The sequence below is a fragment of the Drosophila biarmipes genome, chromosome 3L (assembly GCF_025231255.1).
Source record: "Drosophila biarmipes strain raj3 chromosome 3L, RU_DBia_V1.1, whole genome shotgun sequence".
In the NCBI taxonomy this organism is placed as follows: Eukaryota; Metazoa; Arthropoda; class Insecta; order Diptera; family Drosophilidae; genus Drosophila; species Drosophila biarmipes.
Window position 1 is genome coordinate 11,813,650 of NC_066613.1, and position 16,528 is coordinate 11,830,177.

Sequence of the window (16,528 nt, forward strand, 5' to 3'; positions counted from 1 at the left end):
CAAACCACCAAGATTGCAGGAGACAGGCAGCACATTAACATCAACCGAGCCCACAATCTCCTCGGAAAAGGTGTCTGCTGTCTCCGGAGCGAACGTAGCCAGCTCTACGCTAAACTTGGGGCAATTAGCATTTACATCTCGCTATCTCACCCGGGATAATTGAAACCCGCCGAGGATGCCACGAGCAGGCATAAGGAGCACGTAGCTGAGTCTAAACTCTAGTCGGAAGATTGCCATCTTAGTTTTTAATTTGCTTCCTGGGACATTTCCTCGCTTCCTTCCACTTTTCCCGGGCTTGACTTAATCACACAAAGGCAATTTCACGCCTTTTTGCGCTTTGTCTCAGCCTGACAGCGGGGGAATCACTTTGTCACTTGGCAGTTTGATGTATCGACAGTCGCTTTAGCAAACAACCAACCCACCTAAAATACCACCCTGCCTCAATGACAAGCCGAAATCTTTTAGTTAGCGATAGAGGGCGATCGGCAGGGGTAGATAAGCCTTTGGGTTTAGTGGAAATTTTGTGCTCGATTTGTATATCGGAGATTTTCGTTAATTTCTGAAGGAAATAAATACATCAATGGGCGAAGAATGCGTTGGGGATTTTCACTTGACTTCAATTGTGGACACGTGTCACATATGAGGGAGTGCCATTGGAAAGGGGCCATTCTTGGTGAGATGTGAAAATACGCAGTATATGGAGACAATTAAGATAAGATACCTACGGGAAATGAGAATAAAATAGAAAAAGAAATTTATAATAACATTTTTGGCTTAATATTTGTTTATAGGTTGTTATTTTTTGCTTTATACCAATCTTAGAAACTCTAAAGCATTTTATAAATTAGCAAAGGAAGAAAAGACCCATTTTGCAACATTTTAAAACCCTTATCAGCTTATGGACCCTAGCATGGCTTGCTTGACCCGCAATTAATTAAACACAAACTAAACAATATTTTTAATGAAACGGCCGTGGTCGAAGGCAATCATGTGTTTAATATTAATTTGGTCGACAGCCAACATGGCGGCCAAGCGAATTATAGGCTCCAGCTCACAGATACACAGTCGCACCCACACACATGCCGGGTCGCTGGTGGCAATAAATATTAATTAAAAATGCAACTCATATGGCAAGTGGAACAATTAGCACCTGAAAATATGCAAACATTAAATTGCCGCTGCAGCAGACTCGCAGGACACACGGCCACACAAAAACTGCAACAAAAGAAGTGAGATTTAAATAATATACATGTGGACAGCATATATAGATTGCAGACCTGGTCCACGACTGACCATAACAGACACATATTTTGTCCTGGCAACGGCCACATCCTCACGTCCGGTCTGCCAGGATCTAGGGTCTAGCCGGGAAAAAAGGAAGTCGGGGGGCAGAACGAGACGGAAAACGAACGGAAAACAGTGCACAATTTGCTATTGTTGCATGTGTATATTTACTGGGCAGTTGGCGCTTTTTCCACACAGAGCCATTGCAACTGACAAATAAATATTTCGGTCCGTTGAAATCTTTCGCCGCTCAACGGTCGCCCAAAAACCGGGGGAACCCCCGTTCGCTGTGTGTGCCTGTGTGTGGCTGGCAATATGTAAAGGCTACGCACAGCATATACTCAAAATCCAGCAACAACAAGTGCAACAAATGCGGCAGCACAAAACATGGTCACATATTCACACAATCTCGCTGGCGCTGCTAAAAAATCGACAAAAACAACCTGTTCGGAAACACTTGCAACAAGGATATCAACGCGAGCAGAGACGGGGATAGGGCTAGAAAGAGAGAGCAGGTCCTGCCATATTTTTGGGGTGGCGAGGCGGGAATAGAGAGCCAGAGAGCGAGAGAGAACCGCCAGGACCAAGCGCCGCCTCTTTTCGAAGAGTTATCTGCGAGGAGACACTGCACAGTGGGTAAAAGCTGAGATATTTTGGAAACAGAATCCTTCGGGTAAAATATTTAGAAAAAATAAAATCCTACTTAAAAATGTTATATTATCTTTTTTTGTTAATAAATCCTTTAAACTTGTGAGTTAAGAGCTTTAAATTCTAATTTAGGTTTTTATTTGACTTTAAATTCTTAGGAAATAAATTCTGTAAGGTTATAGGCAGTATATTTTTAAGGTTTAGGGAAATAAATTCTTTAAGTAAAAAATTTATTACAAATGACCAATTATGAATCAAAGCTATCCTCTAAATTTGTGACTTAGGTCTTTTTACCCTAATTTTAGGTATTTATTTATCTTTAAAATTAATTCTGTAAGGTTATATTAAGTATATTCTTAAGGTTTAGGGCTCAAATGTCAAGCTATTTGTATATTTTTCTTAATGGTCTTAGAGTCCCAAAAAACTCAGGCTACCAAGCAAACTAATAGTATAACCTGTAAGTTGGTTATTAAATTTTTCGGTTTATTGGTTATTTATTCTTCAAAAAAAATCTAATTTAACCAAAAAGTGACTACCTTTATAATAAGTTCTATTTAATTGTACCCTTAAAACTAAAATCGTTCTTTAAGTATGGAAACCACGGTGTACTTCCCACTGTACCTGCATCACATACAACACAGCTTCGAGCGAGCCAACCAGGACTCGTCCTGGCCAGGCCCGCACAATAAAACCACAGAATATGTTCGCCAACTGGCAAAGCAGATGGACCGCCGAGAGAAAGACAGAGTGGGCCAGAGCGAAAGAGAGGGAAGACCGCTGCAGAAAGAGAGGGCAAGCGAACATAAGGGTGGTGACGACCGCTCTCTGCAGGACCTGAGTCTGAATCTGAACAGACTCCGAGCAGAATCAGGACAGATGGGCCAAGTGCCGCGAGTGTGGAGAGTTGCTTTTCCCATTTGAATGGGACAATATGAGAATACGAGCATTCCAACTGGACGCGGTGGTGGCAGCGGGTACTTAAGGAGGAACAGATTGCGGGCGGCCAGCAGTCGAAACTGGAATTTCGAATCGCAAGGAACTAGAGAGCCCAGGACCCGAGATCCCAAAGCCAACAACCAAGACCCAGTGAAAGTCGAAAAGTGCGTTGAAGTGAAAATGAATCTGCTCATGGATAGCCTGCCGCCGCATGCGAATCCTGGCCAGCGTCGCTCCACGCCGCCCCAGCACGCCGAGCTCAGGATCTCCACATCGCCGCAACAGTCACCGCAGCAAAATCAAACAACAAATCACAACAATAATAATGAGACCGCCACATCGCCAGCCGGTGGAAAGACCACTCTGAAACGCGCCTTCGATGTGGCTTTCCTGATGATGCCCGATGAGCGTATCAAGCAGAAGCAGGCCGAGAAGCAGGCCCGTCTCCAGGAGGCACTGCACCATCATCACCAACAGCAGCAGCAGCAACAGCAGCAGCAGCAGATGAGCCACTATCCCACGGACTTGTCTCCTCGAGCAGCATCCTCACAGCCACCTTCGCCGGCGGCTTTGGAGTACATCAGTCTCCTAGAAGCACGCCAGAGATATCCGCAGATCAGCATCCGTTCCCCGAGGGTTTACGATGATCCCAGTGTGATCATACCCCTGGTGGATTCCCCAGAGGCTCCCGCAACTTCCTCGCCACCACCGCCCATACGCAGCGCTTTCACCAAGGTGGCCTCCTCGTCGCTGTCCACTGCATCCTCCTCACCCTCAACAACCTCCCGCTTGGAGTCACCCGTGGATGTGGGAGCTCCTCCGCTGAGTCCCGACCAGCTGAGCTGCCACTCGATGAGTCCGCCTTTGGTAACGCCACCGCCCAGGACCAACAGTGGTGGCCAAAACCCGAACCCCCTGCCGGCCAATCCCATTGTGTACCACAACTTCAGGCCGGAGTATCAGTTCAATGGAGCCTTCCAGGCGGTCAATCCCATGCAGGCTTTGCAGGCTCAGCAGCGGCTCAAGCAGCAATTGCTGTACACGCGGCCTCCAGGACCTCCAGGAAATCCCAATGGAGGTGGAGGACCCATGCCGGGAAGTTCTCCACCAGGTCCACCGTCGGAGTTTCTGCATGGCTATCCGGGATTTGCTCCGCCACCACATCCATTCGCCGTATCCCAACCTCTGCAGAATCCCGCTGCTGCAGCCATACTCTCCACGCTGATTCCACCCACTTTGGCCTCCACTTTCACCCTGACCGCCCAGAATGTGTGCGCCAAGTGCAATATAAGCTTCCGGATGACCAGCGATCTGGTGTATCACATGCGATCCCACCACAAGAGCGAGGTGGCCTGCGATGCCAATCGCCGCAAGAGGGAGGAGAAGCTGCGATGTCCCGTCTGCCAGGAGACCTTCAGGGAGCGACACCACTTGACGCGTCACATGACCGCCCACCAGGACAAGGCCAGTGACCACCAGCCGCAGCTGGAGGACTCGTCCTCCTCCGCCGGCGGAGTCAACGAGATCATCAACGTGGTCGGTGGCACACCCCCAGGTCGCCGAATAGGCGGCATGCCCAAATGATCTAAGCATTTCTTCGGATATTTTTAAGGCATCTCCCCACCACTCATCCATTGGTTTAGCCTATAACGCCCGTTTTCGATTGTGATATTAATTTTAGTTTCCCTCACGCTCCGATCTAATTTTCCTTAGCCTTAAATGTAGTGCAATTCGTATCTTAAATATCTAACCGGATCTCCCTGTGTGTCTCTTAATTCTCAATCTTATCCAGAGATCCGAAGGGATCCCGAGTTTGATCATTGTAAAATATTATAGTTAAGTTGCAGATCTGCTAACATTAGCATTCAATGTGTGGCTGAAAGTTTCAATAAAAATCTAATTGTTATGCCAATCCAATAATTCTGAAGTATTGTTTATTGTTTAAATATGGGTTAGAGAGCTGGCCAAGCTCGGGTTCGGGAACAAGTACAGAAATCCTTTCTCTAAAGATCCTAAGAAGTTGAAACCACTTTTTAAATAAAGATGAAAAATCTTATAACAAAAAAGACAAATTTATTTGACTTAATAAATGCGGCATTTGGGTCTACAATCTCCCAAATATGGTGTACTAGTTTAGGAAATTTGAATATCTAAGCTCCATAAAAAAAGGGCAAGTTAGGGAAAGTCCATTTAATGAAACAATGCTAAGCAAAAAAACCATATATTTTTTTTTTATTTATTTGTTCTCAGATTAAAAAGCAATTGTAAATGATTTATTAATTAATATAAGAAAAATGAAATTCTTAAGCATAGGTAACCCTGATTTTCGGACGTTTGGTATGGTTTTATTTGTGAGCTACGTAGGATTATATTTTAATACATATCTTTAAAGATACCAAAGCGAATAAAAAGCAGACAGCTATATTTGAAGGAGAGCCTCACGGAGATATTGTAAACAGTCCTGATATAATGACCTGCCAACATATGCAGTTCTTCAAAGTCTTTGCCGGCTGACCCATTCAGACTGTGAAGAAAGGGCAAAAACATAGGTTCTCAGGCTTAGAAAAACCATCAGAAATCCGCGGGCACAAGCCTTCCAACAAAAGTAACATACGCCATGTAAGTAGAGTCAAGAATATGTTCAACTTGTTAGCGCATTGAAGCTGAATCCTGCAGTTGCGATTCTCCGGGAATCATTTTGGCTGCATGCAGCAATTAGATGCGGACACAAAAACTGCCACGCCGACGCTAATGAGCTGGGAACCGAAATGGTAACAAGATGAAAGGATACTCCAGGGTTGTCCCGGTCCCAAAAGGAAGCTATTCGCCCAGACGGCGCGACGAATACGCGGAGCTTCCAGGGTAACCCATCTTCACGGAGTGTTCGTGCAGTTTTTGGCAAAAGTGTAATTCGAATTTCAATATTTCCACACTTGCCAACCCCCCTGAACGCGGTTCCCATGAGCCTCGAATTTGTAGCATGGCAAATTCCTACAAAGCGCAACGAATTCCTCGGGTGGTGGCTGCTCCCCCTGCGTTTTCCCTGGCTCGTTGCTGCACTCAAATGAGCCACAGCGAATTGCGTTGATTTAGCGTGGCCAAATCCTGTTAGCCCCGTGCCACAGAAGCCAAGCCGCCAGCCAGGATTCTCACAGGACGTCTTGCCGCCTTATCGAGTGATGTATCAATTGATGGCATCACTAAACGGCAAACGTTCTGCTCCGATCCGCTCTGCTCATTGTTCCCATGATGGGATTAGCATTTTATGGCATTGTGTTCGCTGCTTGCCACTTGATAAAGACGTTTTCCCCAGCTTCCATCGCTTGGTTGGAGGTTGGGCGAAAACAATTGCTGGGAAAGTTAATGTAACCAAATTGATGGGGAGCATGAAGGTAAAATGATAACGAGAAGGTGGCTTACCAGCCTTAGATAATCTCAGGTTTAAGGTGGGAGGCTTAAAGGGGCTATGAGAATAACAATAAAATGAAAGGTGTTTTTGGAAATATTTTCTATATGTTTTGTTTTATGATTTTTGTTTAATATTTTTTGCGATTGCTCTAAAACATATTTAAATTTTCTGGGATCCACAGAATGGTATAGACTGAAAGAGCCTTCAATAAAATCTTAAGACACTCCACATCTAGTTTCATTTCATTGCCCGTTCCCAGACATCCCGTTTATAGTCACTGGCGTTGATTTATTTCGAGCATTTCCCCAATGAGCAATTCGGGCTTCCTTTAAAAAACAATTACAACTTCCGACGCCCTCGAAAACAAACAAGAGCCACCCACATGAGCTGCCATTGCCGTAAAGCGAACACATCGTCAAAATCACATTTCCTCATTTCATTTACCAGGGGCCACCACGTCCAGGATGGAGCGATGGAGATGGGGCAGGACAGACAGTCTCATGGCAGCCACTCACTCAAAACGACGCCCAAGGCAACCGCAGCGTCGAGACCAAGGCGAAGGCAACTTCATAATAAGCCCCATCACCAGCCTGCGCTGGGTGCTACATAATAGCGGCCATAATCACATTTCATATTTATCACATTTTTACGCCCACCATGGAGCAATCCGGCTCTGGTTGCGGGGAGCTGGGAATCTGGGGTACCCCATTGCGCAACGACCTGCGCCGCTTTGTTTGCCTTGCCTAACCTCGCAATTTGACCGTAAATAAATTGCCTGCTCATTTGGTCCTCCCCCCAGCTAAGCATCCAATCCTCATCCAATCCCGTTCCCTGCCGCAAGAGCCGTGTTCAAATACGTTTAAACACAATGCAAATACCGGCATAATAGCGGGAGCAAGAAAATCCGACAGCTGGAGTCAGCCTGAGCCCTGGGCCTTGGCTCCGCCCCATCGTCGTCGTCATCAACCCCCCTTAATGGCCCTCCGTGCGTATGAGTGATTTCTGCTCATCTGCGCTTAAAAGTATGCAAATTCCCCGGCGGAGTTGTTGTTGTCGACGGGTTTGGGGGATTGGGTACATCGCCGGCGGAGGCGTGGGCGTGTCAGGAGATGACTTTTATTACATTGTTGTTACTGGCGGACTGGTGCCTGGCCAAAGTGTTTTTTAACTGCAGGCAATTTAATTTCCACTTGCTGCCGGTCGCTTTTAATTTCCAGCGCCACCGCAGCCACTGGCAATCAATGTGGTTTGAGTGTTTGCCCGCTGATTAGCCCGTGGTTCGGGCACTTAATTCCCTGCCACACGGAGAAAAACCAAATAACTACTTGATATAGTGTTTTCAGAATAACTATCTTTTTCCTTGTTTTTTAAACAACAACAAATTTATCTTAATTATTTTTGAAATAACGAAATAATAATTTAATTTTCAAAATTAAGAAATAAGGCCCTATTTTTATTTTCAACAGTATTTAAATACACTTTTGACACTTTTTATAAATACAAATTTTAAAGTATCTTTATTTATTTACATTGTTGATCTCAACAACTAAACTATTAGTAAAGTCATTAGTGTATACCTATCGTAAAGTGGTTAAATAAACTAAATATAACTTTTCTTTCCTAACCATTTTGTTCTTATTTACGAATATTGAACCCAAAATAACTAGGATTTTTAGAACCAATTTTTTTATTTCAGGAACAATGTACATTAATATTTCTCTCTGTATATAATTTTTATTGTTCTTTACTTTATTATTTATTATTATATGGAATTCAATTTGAAGTACCTTTTTCTCACATTATCTATGGAATATTTGTTGAATTTTTACAAAGTAAATCTTAATAAAATAATATTGGTTTCTTGACCAAAAAATACCACATATTATAAAAAATAGTTTTCCAAAGTGATGCTTATGCTGAAACGAAAAATTAATCGAACCAATTGAGAAATATTTTCTGTGCACCGAGCGCGGCACTATAAGAGTCCCTGAAAAACTGACAGCCAAGCCGCTTAAACTTTGAACTTTGTCATTTCAATTTTCGCCAAACGGATGCGCTTTGTTTCAGGCCACATCCACGTCCAGAGCCAGGGAACGGCGGAGACTCAGACTCAGACACTGTGGATGCAGCATGGCTGGTTGGCTGAGAAGGAGAAGGAGCACAAGGATGAGGATGAGGCTGAAACTCGGGCCGAGGACATCCATGAGCCGGCCGGAAACATTGAGCCTGACAATGCGACTTTCATTTGCCGAAACTGCGGAGGAGCTCAGCCATTGTTTTGGCCACGGACAGGACGGGCTGAAGGCCTTGTGGCCAAGCCACTCCCGTTGCAGGAAGTTTTTCATGCGCCATGACACTTTTTGTGCGCTCTGCGGTGGCCATTTTGTGCCGTGGCAGGATACCTTTGTGCCAGGAGGTTCCACATCCAGCTCCTGCTCCCGCTGCCGCTGCCGCACCCGCTCCTGGTCCATAGAAATTTTCGAATATTTTTGGATGCATGGAAGCTGTTTGCCATGGCCAAAAGACAGGCGGCGGCTTACCGCACACACATATACGTCCAGGAGCAGGAGCTGAGGCCGGAGCAGGCACATCCTTGCGCTCCATGGCCGCGTCCTGGCCGTAATTTATGATGTGCGCTTCCCTTGCTCGCTGGCAGTTGGCAGTTTTTAGTTTCGCCGTTCGAGTTCTGCGGCTGTTTTCTGCTGTCATAACTTTGGACCGCATAATTAATAGTTGTAAGCCGCAGCGACTGACTTTTAGTTGGACCGATGCACAACTTTCGTGGCAGCGGATCCTGCGAGTCCTGCGGCCGTTGCTTGCTCAATTAACTTAGCAGGTAGTTAATTTTCCGACAAAGCCGCAGGGCAACAGGAGCTCGGTCGTGGGTGTCCTCTTTTTTGGGCACTTGTTGTGGGTGCTAATTGATTTACGAGTAAATGTTTCTGCAGTCGCCATTTAAGCTGACTTTAAGTGTTGTCCTGCACCACTCGAAGGATGTTCCGCATTCCACTTAATGTTGTGTCATTCCTTCATTGGCTCACTGAAGCGTGAAAGGCATTTGAAACGCTGCGAAGTTCAAGTGACTGGAAGTACGCAATAAGTTGGCCACGCATTCGATATTTCGACACTCGTTTGTTTCAACAAGATATTTATGTATATGCTGCTGGTCAGGGATGAAAATGACACTAAAATCAACCCCAGTTCCACATAAAATATAAATAAACTATCCACAAAGCTGTCAAAAATGAATATGAACACAGAAGGCATTAGGCACATATGATCTTAATAATCATGCACACAAATATTGTTCTTATTATTAGAATTAATAAATATTGATAAAGTTAAAAGTTCCATATATTTCGAATAAAATATAAATATTCTATGCACATTCATGATGAGTTAGGAATGTTTAGGGACACATCTGTTTTTAATATTGATTCAATTAAATGTTTCTAATTGTATGAATTACAACTTTTAAATTTGACAACTTATAAAGTAAAACCGTGTATTTATTTGGTGTGTTTAACAACGTATTTCCTAGTAAATTTAAGTACCGCTCCTAGCCTTAGAAGATTGCAATACTTCCAAAACGTTTGCCATAACTTTGTGCGACACATTGAAATCCTGGCCCCATAAATATTCAGCGAACGCCAAAAACCATTTAATTAAGTTAACTTTTATGGCTCGTAAATCAGAGGAACAACGTGGAAAAAACACATATTCCACATTCGCGGGTTCTCCACTCGCCTGTTCCATATTCATGTGAGTTGGAGCCCCGAGAAGGGGATCCCCCATACATGGCAAGGTGGCGTTGGACTAGCAAAAACAAAAACTCTCGCCGAATAAAATAAATGGCTGGCCAAGGCACGACGCTGACCATGTTGTTTGCTCCCAGCTCTTAATGCACGATTTTAATTTGGAATATTCTCGGGACCGGGGAGGGGGTTGCATATGGGTGTACACATTATGAAATTATGAGCATTAAAATGAAGAATGGCCACTTATCTAAATTACACCATGTGTGGAATGGGCGCCGGCGCCGTGGGGTTGCTTGTCATCGAACAAGTGACACACTGCCCGGGGATAAGCGGTCGCCGCGATCCCTGGCTGGGTTAAGCACTCCGGCACTCTGGCACTCTGGCAGCCATATATCATGGCAAATATGCTGAGTATATGGAAATCCCGCCGCCAAGTGATAAATGAAACACGAAACGGCAAAATGGCAGCGGTACAGGGCAAACGGAGCACACATATGCCAGGTAAAAACCAGAGGAGGAGAGCAAAAACTGGCCGGGGAAACCAAGTGTCTTTCACTTACATCCTTGGCCAAATCGCGGTTGTCCTTCCTTCCCCCCTAAAAAAGGAATGGCAACCCGCAAATATGTCATTTGACATGCTAAATATTTTGCCTGCGACTTTGGCAATACAAGGTAAGTCGCAAAAAATCCAACAGCACAGCAACATCATGCAAATCGCGTATACGCCAAGTAAGCCAAAAGTTGGAAGCCAACTAGAGTGGAAATGATGGGTAAATTTATGGGTGGATTCATATGACTCTTATGGATAAGGAAATGATTTTAAAGAAATACAAATATGAGTTGCAAAATAAGGTGGTAAAGATATGTGTAGCAAGCATTACTAGCTATTACCACAAATTTAATGAAAATATATCTGATTATATTCTAATCAAAAGTCATGAATGAATATCATTCTTATAATTTTGAGTTTAGGTCAAAATAAAATTCTATAGATATAGTGTAGATACTTGCTTATACCCTCAACTTGAAGTCTAGACAAAGCGAATTCAGACCACATATTAATTGATTTGCTTTCCCTTTCAGACAGTTAATGGGCTACCATTATTTGCCTATTTAAATTATTTACGATGACAACATTTCTTCATACAGCCAAAAAGAGAAAAAGTTTCCTTTTTAATAGTTAAAAGTTGCAAATTTTAAGTAGCGGTTGAGATAAGAAACAGGTTCGCCAATAAATATCGACACCATTTTGTGTGTTTATAGAACTGGAATCGGAAGGGCGAGGGAGAGGGCGAGTTGGCCCTGATAGCGGTGGCTATAATGTCTTTCCCCAGACAAAACACAAATTGAAACTGAAAAGTTTTATTTTCCTCGCTTTCATAGGGGCCAGAAGGGAGAGGGTGTGGTAAAGAGTGTGGCATGCGTATCGTAAAAAATAAAATTATGCAAATTTTTATTATTTGATTATGCAAATGTTCGCGCTTGACGACCCTTGGCATAAGGACGACAATACAGCCCCGTCCCCGTTCTTAGCCCTTCACCATGTCGCGGGTTTGGAACTTCCGCTGAAAGCATGCGAAGGCGAAAAAAGCGCGACAGTTAGTTGGCCACTCCGCCCTTCTGACCCACTACTTGGGGTAAATTTGAATTTTTTGCCGGCGATTCCACGGGAGGATCCCGGAGGGAGCTCGGCGGGGCGGTCCGTGGAGCACTGTCATATGTGGTTGGAAATTTTGAATCTGTTTGCGACCTCTTCGAGCGTATCCGTTTCCTTCTGTCGCGTGCGTTTCCCATCCCAGCGTCCCCAGCTTTTCCGTTTTCCCCTTTTTGTCGCACTTGTCGTATGCGTATTTATATTTTCCCTTTTCCCATGCTTTATGCCCATTGTTGTCTCTTTCCCGCTTCTCGCGCGATTTGAATCTTTTAAGTGAAATATTGTTGAAATCATTTATGCTTGACTGGGCCAGCTCTTCTGGGGTCTCTCGGTTGGCAGTCTTGGTTTCGGCGGAAGCACGTGGTTCCACCTCGAACCCCCTAATTGATAAACACGACTTACTCGCGGAGCAGTCACGGAAAATGAGTTTAAATCAGCGGACAGATAAAAAACGCCACGGAAAGCCAGAAAGTAGATAAGACTCGAGCATAAAGTTTTACGACTCGCGGCTTGTAATCAGTTTGAATAATTACCAAAACGTGCTTATTGTTACAGGAGAAAGTGAAGGAAATAATGGCTAGCCATGAAATTGTACATTACCTAGAGTAAAAAAATTAAATAAAAAATATTTACAAATTCAGATGTATATAATAATACATATTTATAATTTAAAGTTTCACAGGGTTTAGTTCTCAACTAATTTTTAATCATTAACTAAAAAATGTTGCTTTAACCCGCCTGTACTTTTCTTTTTAGTTATGGTCACCGGAAAAAAAGGTTCTTCAGCTTAGCAATATTTAACAAATTCATGTTATTTCATAATTCTAGTCATTAACCATGACTAGTTTTATTTTAAGCAAGTTCCATCTCTTTTATTTCTTTTGAAAACACTTAAACATATCGAAAATCTCTAAAAGAATGGCAAAACTTTCCCAAAATCAAAGTGTCACATTTGTAAGCTGCCAGGCAAACAACTGCCACGACTAAGTCCCACTTGTGGACAAAAAGTGCGAGCCAAGTTAAGAGGAAAGCCATCCATCATCCGGACAACACAACATAAATCAAGCTGAGAGTCAAGGGAGGAGGTTTAGTTTGGCCGCCAGGCAACTATTGATAGGCAGGTCCATCAGCTTGATGGACCATTCACCGATATTGGGCTTAAGCGCCACTTCCGGCGGTTGCCATAACCGAAATTCGGAGAGCCAGAAACCCACGCCACAATCCAAGCCCAAGCCAGCTCCAATAATAATAAAACAAAATGCTTAGAGCGAAAGAAGAAGGAACAAGGAAGTCGCTTTTGTGGCGGCAGTCTGTTTATTTACGCCGCATTGTATGTAGAAACTTACATATGGGTGAGCCCGGAGGGCAGCGAGGAGTCCGAAGCAGGCGGAGTCCGGAGGAGGATCCGCACAGAAAGGGGCTTCCATACGGCGGGGCACACATCACACATGTTGTTGCGAGTACACACGTATGTTGCCTGCAAGCGATAGCGTCGGGACGTCGTCATTTCTTTTTTGGCAGCCGCTCCCTTTTCCACTCGCAATCTTGGCCAGCAATCGCAGCCGGCACATATGTGCACTCATGTGCAGGCCACCCGTTCTCCGACCTCTTCTGCTGGCCCCCAATCAATTTCCTGTCCCGCTCCAACGACGCTGTGGCGACTCCATTTTGGCATTTTCCATTGGCGCTTCGCCGAAACACGCCCCCTGGAGACTCAGGCGCATGCTCTGGATTCTCCCAAGGAAAACTCTCTGCGGAAAATCCTGTCGAGCTCGAATGTCGAAAATGAGAGGAGCGGCACATGGGGCATTCTCAGCCGCATCTGCTTAGTGTCAAATGGGAGCGCCAGCGGATGGCGGATGCTTTTTCAATCACAAAAAGCCCAGATAAGATAGAGCTGCCAGTGCAAGCTGCACTTGTCAAAACTCACATGTCCAGGAAATCCCGACAGGAAACCATGAGAGCGTTAAATTGAAACTTGGGATTTCACGCAGCTTAAGTTTTTTAGCAATTATAATAGAGACTCCAGGGACGCGGAGGCGAGGGAAAAATAATAAACAAAACAGGCGTTAACACTTGTCATTCGGCCGGCAGGAATATGTCACCTGTGCCGGTCGCATCCTATCCCAAACCCAGCCACAGATACCATCCAACCATGGTCGAATTCAATCAACGCACTGGACATACACATACAGCCGCAGCAGCAGAGCATCCCTCATCTATAAATCTCGGTGGTCCCTTCGAAAAAACAATCTCGCATAAATTCCTATTTATGACCCGACCATTTGAACCTTTTTGTGCGAACCTCCTCATCCCGCCGGCGAGCACACACAATCAAAAGTCGATTAGCATTCAGGACGGGGCGGACAGCTCCCATTCCAATTTTGGAGGACCGAACAACAAGCTACAAATAGGCAAGCGCAGGTAATCGCATTTCGAATTTCAGCTACCCACTTTTCCAACCCCCTTCTCGTGCGGAAAATCTGCTGAAACACAATGAAAATATTTTGCCATGTTCGCAGGGGGTGGGAAATGGGTTTGGTGTGGGCTTCTCTTCGTAACCCCGGCTCTCCATCGCCTTGCTGTGTGTGACAAGTACAAGCCACTTGTGCGTTGATGATAATTTTCGAACCATTTTTTGGGGGCCTCGACGTGGGAAGTGGGAACTGGAGCCCGGCAGAGATATCCCTGAAATCGGCTTATGTCGCCCGTGCCATTGTGCTGACACGGCTGCAGAATTGGGGCTTTTGTCTTAACGCCCAACGGCCAGTGATTCGGGGTCGAGTCGAGGCGAGAGTCCTGCCCACTCAGGTGATTTATGCTGAGTTTTAATTTAAAAGCAATCAATTTGAAATATATAACCGAAAATAGTTTTTAGCACAAGAAAATTTTAAGATTAGATTCCAGCAGAAAATTAGACAAAATTCAATGGACAATTCCCAGCAGCTATCCTTCAATTGTTGTAAAAGTTTCTGTAGATACAAGGGCGTTTAAAAGAATATAAAACATTAAAATACTTTAAGTAAAAGAATTATTGGTTGAATTATATCTAACAGAAACATATCTTAAGTATGTGAAATGGATTATTTTCTTAACAATATCGATATAGAGACGTGATATTTAGATTAGTGACTATATACTAACTTTAGGTTTAGGCGTTTTGACATTTCGGTGTTTGAAGATTTTTTTAATACAAGGATTGATTTACATTAATTATTTTTGTGCTGAATATCCACTATACTATATGGGGCGCACTACAAATCACTAGGGTTTTAAAAAAAAGCTTAAAAAAAGGTGTCCAAAAGTACGCAGTGAATAAACTGTCATCGTTTTCTGAATGAATTCAACGCACTTGTAAGTTTTAGAAATATTGGGACATGCTTTTGGGCACCTAAAACTGATTTTAAAACCCTAGTTATCTGTGAGGCTGGTTAGATTAATAAATTTAGAATCAGGGCCTCTCCAATGACCAGTCCTTAATAAACTAATCCTAGCCAAATGAGTGGCTTTAGCTACAAGAAAACATCATTAGAATCATTAGCAGGAGAGCTTAAAAAGCCAAATTCAATTATGTCAAACATCGCTGCGCTATCTAGATGCATTATCCTTGGCTAATGAGCCGCGCTTAGCCACGGATCCTTATCGAAAGCCAAGGAGACCTTCCAAGAGCCACACAAACGTAAATGAAATCAATTAAAATTTATCACATGCCAGTTGCTTCATTAAGACACAAAGAAGCCACCGGCAGCCGGTTCCCCAAGGTGCAATTCGTTATCCATTCCGAGGACAATGGCGGTCAGGATGCGGCTGCCTTGTAATTTGTCCAGCCGCCGACTGACTCCCACAGCCAGTGACTGTTGTTGTTATCGGCTTAAGGAAGACAATAAAACGGCGTCGGCGTTTGTCGCTTTAAATAATAAAAACATTTGATTTGCCAACTTTGGCACGTGGCAGGACCTGCGAAGTCAGGAGAGTTGTCCCAGGACTGGCTGAGAATGCTCAAGCAAATCGCAGATAAAGCCAATGCGTAAATTAATGGGCGGCACGTGTCGCTCGCTGCTCCGGGATTGAATTGGATTGGATGGTTTGGGATTGGTTTGGCTTTTCGGATTGAATGGAATGGCCGGACACACTGGGTGGTCGGTGGTCCAAGGTCTACTATTACAGCATGTGTGGGAGCAGCTTATGGCTGGCAAATTATCGCCTCTATATGAGGCCAAGTGGTGACCCCCAGTGTGTTTGCTCTGCGGCTGATAATTGAGGCGTAAATGTCGGCACACGTCCGGACTCCGGACCGCCGCTCGTCCGGGGCTTAAGTTGATACATTGTTGTCGTACCCACAGTGGAGTTTATGGAGCGGATTTATTCGCAATCTCAGCAACGTTTACTCCTTCCTCAAGTGCACTTCCCCCGGAGTTTTAGTGGCCTGCCAGAGCACACAATGTTGATGATAACCCTATCAAATTTTGAATGCCGCCAGCAGCTATAAGGATGCAGCTCATTGTCGAGTCCGTAAAAAGTTAATAAACCCTCCAAGTATCAATGGCTGCGAACAAAAGAAGGCGTCCATAAACAAAGGCGGGCTTTTGATTTTCCAGTTGACGTTGTGGTTTCAAAGCGCCCGGCGAAGCCTTTGACCATATGCGCCAAAAATATTGCTGTATTTATGCCGCAGAGGAGGTTTTTTAAATGATTTTATATATTTATAACTGATATGATGGAATACCGCATAATACTCTGCAATATTATAATAAAGACATATAAAATAAGTACGCCTTAGTTGTTTTTAAAAATACAGAAATCTTTTTTAAAATACAAAATCATTGGTTTCCTTTCATA

The 16,528-nt window shown here is 44.1% G+C and overlaps 1 protein-coding gene across 1 annotated transcript; it reads left to right on the forward strand.

The window, feature by feature from the left end:
- The first annotated feature begins 3,033 nt into the window (after nucleotides 1–3,033).
- On the forward strand, nucleotides 3,034–4,710 carry LOC108028114 (uncharacterized). Its single transcript, XM_017099763.2, has one exon. The coding sequence runs from the start codon at nucleotides 3,049–3,051 to the stop codon at nucleotides 4,450–4,452; it is 1,404 nt and encodes a 467-aa protein (XP_016955252.1). The 5' UTR covers nucleotides 3,034–3,048; the 3' UTR covers nucleotides 4,453–4,710.
- Nucleotides 4,711–16,528: the final 11,818 nt, after the last annotated feature.